This window comes from Sander lucioperca, chromosome 20, assembly GCF_008315115.2.
Source record: "Sander lucioperca isolate FBNREF2018 chromosome 20, SLUC_FBN_1.2, whole genome shotgun sequence".
NCBI classification, from domain to species: Eukaryota; Metazoa; Chordata; class Actinopteri; order Perciformes; family Percidae; genus Sander; species Sander lucioperca.
Window position 1 is genome coordinate 28,330,487 of NC_050192.1, and position 14,386 is coordinate 28,344,872.

The following is a 14,386-nucleotide window of genomic DNA, read 5'->3' on the forward strand; positions in this document are numbered from 1 at the left end:
AAGTGATACAGGGCCAGAAGATGCAAATTACAAATGATTATTATACTTCGGCATGGGCCGGTTACCGTTTTTGAAAAAGTCAAGGTTTCATGTCAAGGAACATTTTCTGTCATACCATTCCTAAGGTATAAGCTGTTTTTTATTTAAAAAATAAAATACATTGTTTTCAATGAAAAAAAAAAATTGTATTTTACTCAGACATTTAAAAATATAATACATTTTAAAGCTGTAATTGCAATACCGTGCTTTTGCTGAAGGTTATCATACCGTCAGAATCATCCCATGCCTAGTTATACCCTCCTACAAAAGTTCATATTTCTAATCCTAACCAGTGTAGCTTGTGGGGATTAGCATCTTTCTCAAAAGCAAGTCAGTTGTAAATAATGGGTTATATGTGGGAGAAACTCAACTTGTTGAGGAATTCTTTTTTAATTTTTTTGTTGTTGAATTGAATAGTTACTTTAGAAGTGCTTTTTTAATAGTTGATATACTTAAAGCAAGTTCAAATAAGAAATGAGGAGAAGGAAACTTCAGACTATTGAGACACATCACAGAGCTAACTCCAAGTCGTATTGCTTCTTTGTAAAATGACTACACTATGATATTCAGCTGATCCTACACTGGTCATATGCCATGTTTGAGTGTTCTTCCTCCTCATAAGTTCATCCCTGCAACGACCTTTATACAGCCTGCACCTCTCTCAGATCCATTTTTTAAATGGAAAGGGGAGGAAGTTTACAGTATAAGAGCATCCAAACGTGAACATGCATAGCGGAGTACATTGCTATATGAGAACAAACCACTGGATGGTGCTAGAGATACACAACAATTGCTGAAAGTTGAGCTGATGAGGGCAACAACCTTGGACAAGAAACAAAGAATACTCATTGAGCTGTCCTATGAATTCCTTTTGGAAAGTGGTGTCCACCATGACAGATTATATACTGTGCATATCAATGTGCTCTCTCATCAAACAAGTGTGTTTGTGTGTGTGTGAGAGGGAGCGATTATAGAGTGAGATCAAAGCTGAAACACTAAAGGTCAGTATGCTTCAAACAAAGTTCTTGTTGCAAGGACATACAGCCTCTCAAGCACCCTCCCGATGTTGGAATTCAGGGGTCTGCGTCCGACAATTTTCCTTACGTTTCAAAAACGACAATTTAGCAAGCATGGCGACTTGGCCGAAACAATTGGCTAGGTGGCACAGGTGTAAAAAATTGCAGGCTCTTTTTTTATTCTTCACAAAGCTACTACTACCACCGAGTGCAATACCATAACTGTCTTTCAGGATAGATCATCGTGCCCCCGCTGTCTACAAGCGTTGCTTTGTGTGTGGCCATCTGCAACTGGTATAAACACTTTTGTCTTCAGACATGTTCAGACGACACAACCAAATTTGTTTGAATCATACTGAACCCAAGTACCTCATCAACAAATGAGAATGCGTACACTGAAAAGATGTGGTTTACAGTGTTTTTGTGTATACAGACTCACTACAGAGTGGATATTATATTGAATATAGAGCATGGTAATTAATGTGTCATGGTCCTCATTCATACCTATGAAATTGTCTGCAAGATGTCCAGTCAATGTCCGAATGTCTTTGTGTTTCAATCATTTCATGCAAGTGTGGTCTCAACCTGAAGAACCTAAATGCTAAAAACCTTCGTTAAAAAGTCTCTATTAACGTCCTCCTATGGACCAATCAGCAGTCTCAGAATAGAAGGAAAGTGGGGCCGCTTGTGCTCCTTATGTCAAATCCCTGAGCAAAGTCACCAAACATTTAGAACCCATTGGCCAAAGCTTAGGCACAGGGAAACAGGAACTGGGAAACAGGAAACCACTCTGTCCTCCTCTCTGTGAGCCCCCACTCTCTCAGATGACAAAAAGAGAAGGCTGATGGGAGTTGCAGTTTTAATGTCAATAAGGAGCCTGGTGGAAAAGCCTTCAAAGGGTTATAGTAAAGAATTTATAGTAAGGCGTCAGTGCCGGGGCCGGTATGAACTGTAGTATCTGGGGTAGAGGGGCGTGTAGTTGGTGGAGTGGCTGTAAGAAGTGGAGGTACCAAAGGTAAGGTAGGAGCTAGAGGGGGTAAAAGCAGGAGAGGAGCTGTAGTAGGCAGAGGAATAGCTGTGGGAGGAAGAAGGGGAGTGGGAGAAGGAGTAAGGGGAGGGAAGGACAGAAGAGCGCATCAGGCTAGACAAGGGCCGAGTTCGGGGTGAGGGGCTCCATGTGGAGCGCCTGAGCCCCAGAATAGGGGACCGGTAGGGAGATGACGGGGCAGATCCTGGTTGGGTGGGCCTGGTGTTGGTGGTGGATGGGGGAGAGGTTTGAGAGTCTGGGGTGTAGTGCCTGGAGAGGTCCGAGCTACGAGGCAGAGTGGGGGAGATGTTGACACTGAAACTGTGGGAGTCAACCACAACCGTCCGCACCCCCAGGGTCCACTGGGAGCGAGCCAGATTCAGAGTGGCTGAGGGCGAGGTCCGCGCTGAGGGAGAGGAGGGGGCCTCCAGACATGGAGGACTCTCTGGCGCCAAAGGGCCAGCCAATGAGGCAACCGCTGGTGATGACGGACTGCGAGGTGGTATGTGTGACGTAGGGGAGGTGAAAGCTGAGGCCAATGCTGAACTGACCACAGATAGGCTAAGGGGCACAGAGGGATCATCAGGAAGAATTGACGTAGGACTAGGAAGGCTGGAAAGGGGGAGGCTGACAGGGGCCAAAGCTGAAGAGCCATGGGCTATATTGGAGGCCGAAGCCGAGGCCGAGGGACTTACTTTGGGAGTGCTGGTCTTCACGCGGTTTAGCCTGCCCCCGCGGGTGCGGTGGGTCTGCTCTTGATCGAAAGCCAAATCCTCCAGGCGCTGGGTGAGGGCCAGTTTCTGCTGGATGGCCATCCGCAGGAGGGAGTTCAGAGTCTTCTTCTCATCTTCGGCTGCAGCCAGCTGCCTCTGCATCTCATCCAGCTGGGTAATGTACTCGTCACACCTGGAGAGGGCATGGTTTCAACAGGTTGAAAAAGGTCAAAAAAGTAGCAGATACAAATGTGGAAATAACTACAAAAAAGGTGGAAAAAAGGCCATAAAGAGGGAAATACAATTCGGTTAATAGTTGGATGAGAAGATCAATACTATTCTTATGTATCTTGGACAAGCGCAGTAACTTCCTGGGGCCCCTATAATGTGTTGCTTTTACACTTCAGTTTTTATACATTTAAACAGACAAGGTACAACATGGGCCACATGGAATCTGCGGACGCAGAATTATGCAGAATGTTCCGCAGAATGTTCAGCAGATTTTAAATGAATAACAAAAATATCTTATAATGTTAACACATCTCGAACCCAAGCAGAAAAACAGTCCGCTAAATTCGGATTCAGTTTGGGTCTGGGAATAACATGTTAACAAGTAAGTTTTAGAGGTGCTGGTAGGCAGACTGTGATGCATTCAGATGGATCCTGGCTGTTTCCAGTCTTTGTGCTAAGCTAAGCTAGCCAGTGGTTGGCCGTAGCTTCAGTTACTGTGCAGACACAAGAGTGGTATCGATCTTTTCAGAAAACTCTAATTTTAATAATATATAATTATAATCTCCAAAATGTCAACCTATTTCATTACTGTACTGTGCATTAGAAAGAATGTTGATTGTTGGATTGAGAGAAAATGTATCTTACACATATTGGCACACTGGGAAATGAAAGAGCTGATATGAGAAAAACAACTTTCCTGTGTCTTCATATTGGCACACTGGGAAATGAAAGAGCTGATATGAGAAAAACAACTTTCCTGTGTCTTCTTGAATATAACTCTGAGATCACAACTAAAGCTGCATTTATTCCGTTTTTGGCCGCTCAAAAGTGGAGCTTAGGGGAACAGCTCTGCGGATTTATCACTGCAAGCAAAAGTTTTCACATTGCACATAGACATCTGAGTCATTAATCTAAATAAAATATTGAGTAATGGTTCTGTTTCGTCTCTGACCTGGTGGCAAACAAGGCCCGCAGTGAGGAGAAAGTGGCGGCATCCTCCTTCAGGGCTTTGAGCTCGTTCCTCAGCTTCATCATGGTGTCAGTCACCATGGACTTCTCCGCCTCATACTTACTCTTCAGGTTGGCCAGAGCCCCCTCTGCCGTCTGGGTGAACATACACACAGCACACATTAACGCAGCTAAATCTTTTATATTTAGGATAACATAATTGCATTTCATGTCATAATGTGACTGGTTGGTTTTCAGACATATGTCGTGGCAGCAGTCACAATAATTTGGTGCTACATTTATGACAGTTTTGACACACGCTGTCTTTGGTCAGCATAGCCCATAATGTTGGACCAACAGTCATACCCACAACAACATTACCACATATATGTATATTTATGTGTAATAATGTTACTTTGTGTATGTATTTTATATATTTTTGTGTGGAAATAAACTAAACTAAACTTAACTAAAATTCACATGACATAATCCAAAATATTATTTCACTTGTCAGTATTGTTCAGCTACAATCATAACATGTACAGATCACATGTCTCACCTGTTTGTTAGCCCTGAGTACCAGTCTGAGGGTGGCTATCTGCTCTCTCTTGGTGCTGAGCAGAGACTTGAGCTTCAGGATCTCCTCCATGCAGCTCTCCTTGTCCTTGTCCAGCAGAGGGGCCAGTTCCCTGGCTGCAGCTCTCTGTCTTGACAGCTGCAGAGACTTGTCTACTGCCCGCTGGAGGTGCTTCACCTGGGGGAGGAGAGATGAGGTGAGGACTAGGCCTGTAACAATTATTACATAATTGTCTAATTGCAATATTTTTACGTAAACACGGCTTCTTTGTTTAACCGCAATTAACATTTTTGACTGCTGATGGTAATTGTTGATTTTGTTGTATGTGCAAAATTGAAGTGATTTCAGTTGACTGTTGAGCTAAAGCTATGTTTTTTGTTAGTTGTTGGTACTTGTCCCTCTTGCGTGTCCATAGCAACAAAAATGACAAGGGGGGATTGTTAGGGTGAGCAGTGTGCCCTTTTAGTAGTCTTTAGTACTTCCTCCTTTTTTGTTTTGGCTGGCTGGTAGTGGGTGGGGCTTATCCACAGGTGCTCTGAGTTACAGTTTTTCTCAGTCGCTTTGGTACATTTCTCAGATCAGAATTGAAATTCTCAAAATTACCTGTTCAATCTTCACATAATTGTCTCACTTGTGCACATCAAAAAAGCAGTTTCTCATTTCTTTGAATAAGTTGCAAATGCTTTGGTACATCCATGCAAATGATTATGTACAATTCTCTGCTGTTTCCTACAATTTCTTATGTATGTTGATCAAAATGTATTATAATGGGTCTCTGTTGAATAGTCTCATCCCCCACAACATTTTGGCATTAGTTCATAGCATAAGTCTTTACATGCAAAATGGTTGCACAAGTTGTCATAATATGTCAAGCATATTTCTATACATTTCCATTAGACTTTTTTTCTAAATCTGTCCTGAATTGGTAAATTGCTCCCAGGTGAACCTTGACTTTCTCTAACAAAGGTGCATCTCACGAACCATCAACTGGCAAGTATATATATAGCCGGAGCACATCACAATGTTACAATGAACCTCAGGAGGTGTAGGAAGACTGCACTGTAATTCCTACAGCAATGCATGTACAGTTTTCCCTAAGGAGATGTCCTCTGTTCACATTTCTACTTTTGTTTTTTTGTTTTTTTTCTTTGTGCTATGCAGTGCTGTCTTTTCCTTTCTGTATCGCAATGACATGGTCTGTCAACAAATTACAGTACAAACAGTAAAAGTGTAAATGTGAATCTTGTCCAGTCTCTTGCAATCAAACTCCCACATACACTAAGGTGTAAACTACAATTTACAATAATTGTCATCAAAACTTTAGCCATAGTTTACATCAGAACATCCCTCCAGAGTACACTGTTATACTGACAACATGACTGAGCAATTTGACTGTCTTATCCGTACACAATGACACAAGGACTTGTCATTATGATGGCACTGACATGTTCATTGACACAGATATTTACTTTTGAGAGATGAACTAAGGATTTTGAGCAAGAGATGTGTTTTGCTATTTGTACGAATTGTTTTGAGAAATGCACTTACTGTTTTGCAAATGGCGAGGAGGATTCGAGAAATGTACCAAAGCGACTGAGAAAAACTGTAATAAGGAGATGGAGTCTCGGAAAGAAGAGAGACATTACGGAGGTGGTGTGTAGCTATCGACACTGAAGAGACTTTTGCCATTGGAGCACCTTTGCCTGTGGCCTGGAAGACCAAACGCCTTTTATTGCCAGCTTTGTTTTCTTTTTGACCAACCACTAATAACCAAAAACTTGAACTAGACAACAGCAACTTAAGACGGGGCTGGATGCTTGTGTGGAGCTGCTGACGGAGCTAGCTGAGGTCGCGGTTCCAGGTAAGCACCACTTAACCCACTGCCGTCGGCCTTTCCTTTACTAGCACACTTTATGTTAGGGAATGAATTGTTAGCCTATACTTCTTACGAGTCGTTTGAAGACATTCCCGTTACAGGGTTACAGTTAGAAAAAAACGTAAGTACAGAAGCAGTGATAACTATTTTGCCACATAGTTTTGCCAATAGTGATAACTATTTTTTGTTCTCCTAATTTAATTTAATCTGTTTTTTGTTAAGGATCAATGCTTTGTTTTTTTATTGATAAGGAAACATGTTCTGTTGTCAATGTTCATTTAAAAAAACAGCAACAATGTTTTATGATAATAAAGAGGCGTGGTTACTTTTATAGGCTGTGTACCTGTGTTACTACATGATCTGGGTCACATAACAGTAATATAACCAAAAGACGTATCCTGAAATTCATTCAGAACTTTAATGGAATGAAACTTTAATGGAAAAAGTAATAAATAAATGGTTTTAAATTATGACTGAAAGAGACAATTATATTGTTTATCGCAATTATTTCTGAGACAATTAATTGTACAGCAAAATTTGGAATTGTGACAGCTCTAGTGAGGACAAGAGGAGATAAGAGAGTTTAAGAGAGGAGAGTAAAGAAAGGAGAAAGAGAATTCCACTGACACTGACGTGAGAACACTGTTCTACCTGTTCTCTGATGATGGCGTTGAGGTTGTAGATATTCATGGGCTCCCGTCGCAGCTCACCAGCTGGCTCCAGGGCAGGCGATGATGATGACGATGATGATGAAGAGGCACTGATGCTGGGTGAGCGGGTCGGAGGTGTGCAGAGTGGCAGGCTCTGCTCAGATGGCACCTGGAGGCCCTCCTTGTGCCTCTCCTTCTCTCCTCCCCCCCCCTCCCCAGATAAGGGCTCCTTGGATGGAGACTGTGAGGGACTCCGCGACTCCCCAGGAGTAAAGGTTGTGGAAGCGACAGCAGCCAGCCGCCTGGCGAGGCGTGGTGTGAGGAGAACTTTGCTGTTGTCCGAAGACATGGCTTTAAGACAGGCACTGAGGCCCCGGAGCCCTCTGCCTTGTCTAGAAGAAAAACAGAGTGAATTAGGTTTTTTGACCTGTAGAACCTTTATTATTATGTTCGTGGATATCTGCAGCAGATATTAACCATCTCTGGAGTTTGAGTCTACTACTTCCACTTCTCTACTACTACTTCCACCATAGTAGCAACCAGGTGGAAATGCTCTGACTTGGTGTTCTCAAAGTGAGCAAACGTAAAGCAAAGGTAGCCTGCAAACATATTTTAGTCGTCTGAAATAAATGAGGATCCATTAGAATTATTAAAGCAAAAGGCAAATTTACCAGACAAGAGACCAGATTCTCACCAACAACAGCACTGCATAAAATATTACAGCTTATTTATTGCAAGGGTAGAAGGCTCAAGCTGCAAAATTGCTGTGTGGGGAGCTTACCCAGGACTGTAATACGAATTAAGATCAACATGTCCTGGATTTATTTCAGTCAATCTATATCTTTCATAAAAATACCCATCAGGGAATGTTAACGGGGTTGTTGGTCTCTAAATGTTTTAACTTTTATGAGCGCACCTCTCTCTCTCTCCGCCCACCGAGCTCCTCCGGATCTTCTAAGAACGGTGACACCGTTATCAATCGAGTATTGATTGGTCGGGAGGTGGTGCTTTACACCGGTTGATCTCTAATCTCCAACATAACCTGCTCCCAACCAGGTTAGGTAACTTTTAGAGCTGTGGCAAGAAGGTTGCTAGTGTAGTAGAACTTGCAGGTGGACACGAGCAGTGGACAAAGCTGTCAAGCTTCAGAATGAGGCCTTTCAAGCTGAGCTAGCCCAGCAGGTCCTAAATGCAGCTTTTGTAACAGTGTGTAAGCAAAAACTTTGAAGATGACTCAAAACAGAGAGGCAAGGATTGGCTCTGGCTGCAAACCTCAGATGTTGGAGGACCAACACATATTCTGTCCTGATTATGGAAGAGTGGACCAGCTCCTCGGAATGCCACCACACATAATAGGAAACATTGCACCCTTCGCATCCCAACAGCACACAGTTTTAAAAGGGAAGTTAAGGCAGGGTGTCTACTATTGCGGACTGCAGTCCATTTGTGGGTTCACATCTTTTTGCACAAACCATGCATGTGAAAACACAGACTGAGAATCAAGGTTCCTAAAAAAATGTACTCTAATTTCTTGGTTATGAAACTATACTAGGCTTGAGGGCCAGGAGCTCTGAATGTATGAATAATAATAATAATAATAATCAATCAAAGGTTTTATTTGTCACATTTACTAAGAATAGGTTATAGGTGGCATAATGTTAAGGCTTTGCTAAAAGACCAGTGTGCAATAAATAATAATAATTACATTAGGAATTAACAAAAGAAATATAAAGGAAACAAATCAAATTTAAAGATAGAAAATGATAAATACATACAGTATAAGATAAAGCTTTATTGATCCCCAGAGAGGAAATTGGGTCATATGTAACAAATGTATGGTTTCGGGTTGAATTTAGATCTCATAGGTGCAATTATTTCTCAAGTGGCCCTCCCTCTAATGCAGGCTCCACAACCTTTGGTGCTGCATGTGTCCTACTAGTAAAACAACAGTCAGACCTGTAGTAGTCCAGCATTACGCGGTTGGGCGTCTCATTGTTGCACAGACAGACGTGGTGGTAGAGCTGGGCAAGCTCCTCGCTCAGCGTCACCAACTCATCCTGAGCTGCGTTCAATGCGCCCTGGCTCTCATTGGCTGCTGACTGAGCTGCCTGCAACTCCAACTCCATGCTAGACACCTGAGAAGAGAGGAGAGGAAATCCTTTACCTCTGTAAGTATCTGTCATTCCATTCAAACAGACACCGTCAGTATGACATGGTTACCTTTTCCCGACCCTCCCAGCAGCTCTTCTCCAATGAGGCAACCTGCCTCTCCAGCTTCTGAAGCTGACCGCTTCGCCTTGGCTTCTCCTCTGCCGCTCCCTGAGTCAGTCTGTCACGGAGGGCTTTCACCTCCGCCTTGAGCTCCACCACCTCTGTCACAGCCACACGGTACTTGCACTGCAGGATCTCCAGACCTGGCGTCTGGTAGGAAAATACCTGACTTTTGTTTAACTTCTCACTCCTATCCCTGTCAGTTCCTCCTTCCTCTTCAGTCTCCTCTTCATCTCTGTCCAGCTCCATCAGGGCCTCAGGGTTGAGCTGAGAGGTGGCACTGACATGGGCTTCCTGGTTGAGGTGGGCCCTTCTATGCAGGCGGCGGAGGGCAGTGACTCTCTGGCTAAGGCGGAGGGCCTTCTCATGCTGCTCGTTCAGGGCCCCTTGGGTGTGTTGGAGCTGAGTCTGGGACTCCTGCAGACTGGTCATCAGTGATACTTTTTCACGTTCAACCTGAAGGGGGCAACAGCAAGATTAGCAAGAAACACCGCATATATGGTATGATCCCAGCAGATTTCAAACCTTTTTTTTCCAGCTCATAACATTTAACACATCAAATTTAGACTTTAGCCCAATTCAGATCAAAGATTCCCAACGAAACTAGTTGAAACTAGCAACTACTTGCAATGCTCCAGTCTGCAACATTCTGAAACCTGCCATTTTACACCAATATGACAAGATGAGACGGTGTCCACAGCAAGAACTCTCTGTACTTCCATTCTATCTTCCGACTTTTCAGGCTTTATTGTAGCTGGATATCATTTGTAGCGTCTTAAAATATGAATGAGGACAGTGATAGTGAGATACTTGATACAGTTGCATTTCTAGCAGTGATGATTCACTCCTTTGTTCTAACGGCACTTCCTCTCTTTAGGCACTCTATAGCTCGCTTGACCATATACCGCGCTCGCGGGCATTTGTTGAGTCTCCATCCAAAATGCTGCCATTTTGACCAGATGACAGATTCGTAACCCATAAATAAAAAAAACAGCTGAGTTAACTATTGGCTGATGAAACAGGTGACGTGCCTTACATTGTAAAACCCGCCACTGGCAACTTGACAAGCTAAATTGCAGGCGACCTCTCCAGTCGTCTCTTTGTCAGCACTGCAAAATTTGTGCTGAATTGTCTATTATACACATATTAGTTGTGCTTTATGTGGTTGATGGCATGTGGCTATGAGTTGCTCATCAGGATAGGGAAATCAACTTGCCAGTCTCCTGCTGACTCTGCTAACTATGACGTCAGGTTTATGTCATATCTCCCGAGCGCGATAAAACATGCTCACAAGCAAATCACTGATTCTTGAGAGTCGGGACAAAACATGTCCCACATAGAAAAGTCTAATTTATATCAAAAATGAAGAAATTCATCATGATTGACATACTTACAAAGTTAAATCTAAAGGAATTGTATATACCTATGTGATTTTTAGAATATACTTTTTTATCTTTTTGGGGAAAATTTGTTTGTCTGTGGTTAGAAGGTCCATGTTATTGCACTTGTCCTCAGCAAGAGGTCACAATATTAACCATCCCAAAAAACTTTAAAAAAGCTCTACAATTGTGAAAACATATATATCAAATAAAAAAGAAGGGGTATAAATATAAAAAACAATGCATGAAGTGAACGTCAAACAATATTTTCCATAAAAATCTGCCTATTAAAGTTGTGTCCTCAGTTTCTGTCAACTCCGTCAGATTTTTTCATTAAGCTCATTAAATCAGGAAATAGCATGGTCAGCTATAGCCCTGAGGACCCCTTTTCATCTCCCTGCCTGTGGTGAATGCAACACTACCACACATGCTCTGGTACGTTTTACATTTTTTGATATTTTAGACAAACAATGTCAATATTCCTAAGGTCACAGCTGCACCATGTTAATACCATCTTTCTGTTAAGATACTTTTTTTAAACCATAGTGGATTGAATTTAAGCATTTTAGTGAGGTTATTGGGAAAGCTAGCAACTGAGGAAAAACTAGCTAGCTGCAGTGTACAATACATGTTTTGGCGGGAAAATACATGCCCCTACGTCAACTCCGTCAGGTTCTATGTCTGACGGAGTTGACCTGTAAGCTGACGGAGTTGACAAATCCACCAATAACCTCTTAATGTGCGAATATAATATTATTTGTGAATATAGTGAAGGGTTAAAATGTTATTTCAGGGTTTTATTTACACATAAATACACATACATAGCATGCATTACATTATTTAACCATACGCATCTGACTTGTAGAGAATGGGCAGGCAGTGGTCTGCTTATTATTGTGTAACGTGTAACTTTCCCAGCACTTTAATGTGTATGTATATATATGTAGAGACAGAGATAGAGAGATGAGAAGCCAGTGTGTAGATTTTCACAACATCTGGTTATGAAAACTACATACCGCACCTTGAGGATTTTACATCCATCCATCCATCCATTCATCCATCAGTCAATCAATCAATCATGTCAAGTAAATAAAAATCTGATTCTATAGTCTTATTCAAGTACATTTTTCATTATTTCAATTTGTATTGTAGGAAAGCATGGCTGGACAGAAATTGTCAGTTGAGGAGCAAAGGAGAAGAAATAGAGAGTACCAACGAAAGAGAAGAGAAAAATTAAACAGTGACCAAGAGAGCAAGCATGCTATGCAAGAGAAGGAAAAACAAAGGTGGAAGAAGAGAGTTAAAGACAAAAAAGTAATACAAATAGACAGGATGGGAGACAAAGAGGAATTGGAGAAAGTATTGGAAAGAGGCACAGAAAAGATCCAGACAGAAAAGATCCAATGAAGATGCAGTGCTGGAGACACACACCCCTCCAGATAGTCCGCAAGATCAGAATATTCAAGAATATAATGCCAGACACAGCAGACAGTCTCTCAGACAGGAAAGGGAGAGAAGTAAAACGAGAAAAAGGCATTCAAGAGAAATAAAAACTTTGAAAGAGAAGCTTAAGAAGGTAACAAAGCAACGAAACAAACTGAGAAAAAAAATATGTCGAAGAAGAAACGCTACAAATAAAACACCACTTGACTCCCCAGGCACAGAAACAAAGAAGATGCTATCAGGAAGCAACATTAGGAATCCAAAAATCAAGAAAGCCCTTCTATTCCACAACATCCTCAGAAGAGAGCTGAAGAAAAACAAACAAACTCCTGGGCCACGGCGTCAGGAACCAGCACTAAGTGTGATATCAGGCAAGATTCTCAAAAAGTATCGTCTCCTTCACCAAATCCACCAGTTTGGGATAACCTACAAGTTAATGAGAGGAAAGAAACAGACAAAGAAAAAGCCAACATTCCTAAAGGGTATAACAGAGACTGTTAAGGATTTCTTCCTGAACTCTGCACGTGTGACCACTGATAAGACTGACACCATCACTAGGAATAAGATGAAGCAGCAGAGAATGATCCTGGCGGACTCCATGGTCAACCTCCACACTGATTTCCTCATTAGGAACCCCACTGTGAAGCTGAGCTATTCTTCTTTCTGTACTCTGAAGCCATTCTATATTACAGCACCAAAAGCATCTGATCGGAAGACATGTCTGTGTCAAAAGCATGAAAATGCATACTTAATGCTTGAGGTCCTTAGAACGTCTGGTGTTGTGAAGTCAAACAAACTGGATGACAGTTTTCAATTAGTTTGTTGCTCTCCAGCAAGTGAGGCCTGCCTTCTTCGCACCTGCTCACGATGTCTAAACAAAAGGTACAGTTACAACCCAAGAGCAAGACAAAATCCATGTTCAGCAGTGGGAGAGAGTTCAAGAAGACAGTCAATGGAATCCACATCAAGACTAAACTCGTCCAACACAGTGGGAGTCTTTCAGAGCTCATCAAACTCTATGAGCAAATACTCAGAAATGAAACCACAACACGTGTGTTTAGTGCAAAACCAGTCAAAAGCATACAGAAACACAATTGAGACTTGTGTAGAAAGTACAGCAATTGTTCACGTTGACTTTTCAGAATCCTGGAGATGCAAGTATCAATCTGAAGTTCAGGCCTGCCATTTTGAACAAAATCTGCCACAGATAACGCTACAATGTATTACATTAAGGGTGGAAAGGCAGGGTTTTGCACACTTTCAGAGTCAAAGAGACAGGATGCTGCAGCAATCTGGACACACATGGATCCAGTCATAAAAGATATCAAAACGAGATATCCACAGGTTACCACCGTGCACTTTTGGTCTGATGGTCCAAGTAAACAGTATAAGAACAAGAAGAATTTTTTCCTTCTGTCTTGTATCCCCCCTACACTTGGGTTTGAAAGAGCAACATGGAACTTCTTCCCCACTTCCCATGGTAAGGGCGCACCAGACGGCATTGGCGGAACAGTGAAAAGAACAGCTGACAACCTGGTCCTGAGAGGAAATGATGTGACAGATGGACACACATTCTTTGAAAAGGTCTCAAACAGTCTGAAGAGCATTCAGCTGTACCACATTGCAGAAGAAGACATGCAAAGATACGATACACTTCTCATGCATCCTCTCAAACAGGTGCCCTCAACAAGAAGAATACACCAGGTCATCCCACTTGAGAACAGGATACAGCACAGACAACTATCCTGCTTTTGCAGCAAGATGTTGGTTTGCCAGTGCTTCTGCGCAGCTACCTTCTATTTCCATGGCTACCCAGAGGAACAGCAGAGTGATACAAGGAGGGCAGGGAAGAAAAGATCTTTGGCCATGTTGTTGGAGGAGATGGAAAAAGAGATGGGAGGGGAGATGGAAGAGGATATGGAAATGGAAGATGTGATGGAGGAGGAGTTGGATGAGGAGCCTTTGAAAGGTCCTGAGGGTACTGTGACAGTAATGACTGTTAGCAGCCTTAATAATGGAGACTGGCTAGCAGTAGTATATGATGACCACTGGTGGCTAGCCAAGACAATTGCTGTGGATACTGAGCATCAAGATGTGAAAGTGGAGTTTCTGCATCCCCATGGTCCAACAGCAAAGTATCAGCCTAAGCTTCTCACAAAGGATGTCTGTTTCTGCCCAGTTGAAGACATCATAGTGAAACTAATGGGAAATGCATC

The 14,386-nt window shown here is 42.3% G+C and overlaps 1 protein-coding gene across 4 annotated transcripts in view; it reads right to left on the reverse strand.

Annotated features, from left to right (window-relative positions):
* Positions 1-239: 239 nt before the first annotated feature.
* The window catches only part of LOC116062242 (protein bicaudal D homolog 1-like), an 83,110-nt gene continuing 68,963 nt past the window's right edge, over positions 240-14,386 (reverse strand). For all 4 annotated transcript variants that reach the window (XM_031316889.2, XM_035996065.1, XM_035996064.1 and 1 more), the window contains exons 6-11: positions 9,298-9,804; positions 9,034-9,212; positions 7,079-7,469; positions 4,534-4,728; positions 3,979-4,130; positions 240-2,988 (exon numbers count right to left, since the gene is read on the reverse strand). In XM_031316889.2, coding sequence (XP_031172749.2) covers positions 1,983-2,988; positions 3,979-4,130; positions 4,534-4,728; positions 7,079-7,469; positions 9,034-9,212; positions 9,298-9,804 — 2,430 coding nt within the window. In that variant the 3' untranslated portion in view covers positions 240-1,982. The remainder of the gene's footprint in view (positions 2,989-3,978; positions 4,131-4,533; positions 4,729-7,078; positions 7,470-9,033; positions 9,213-9,297; positions 9,805-14,386) is intronic.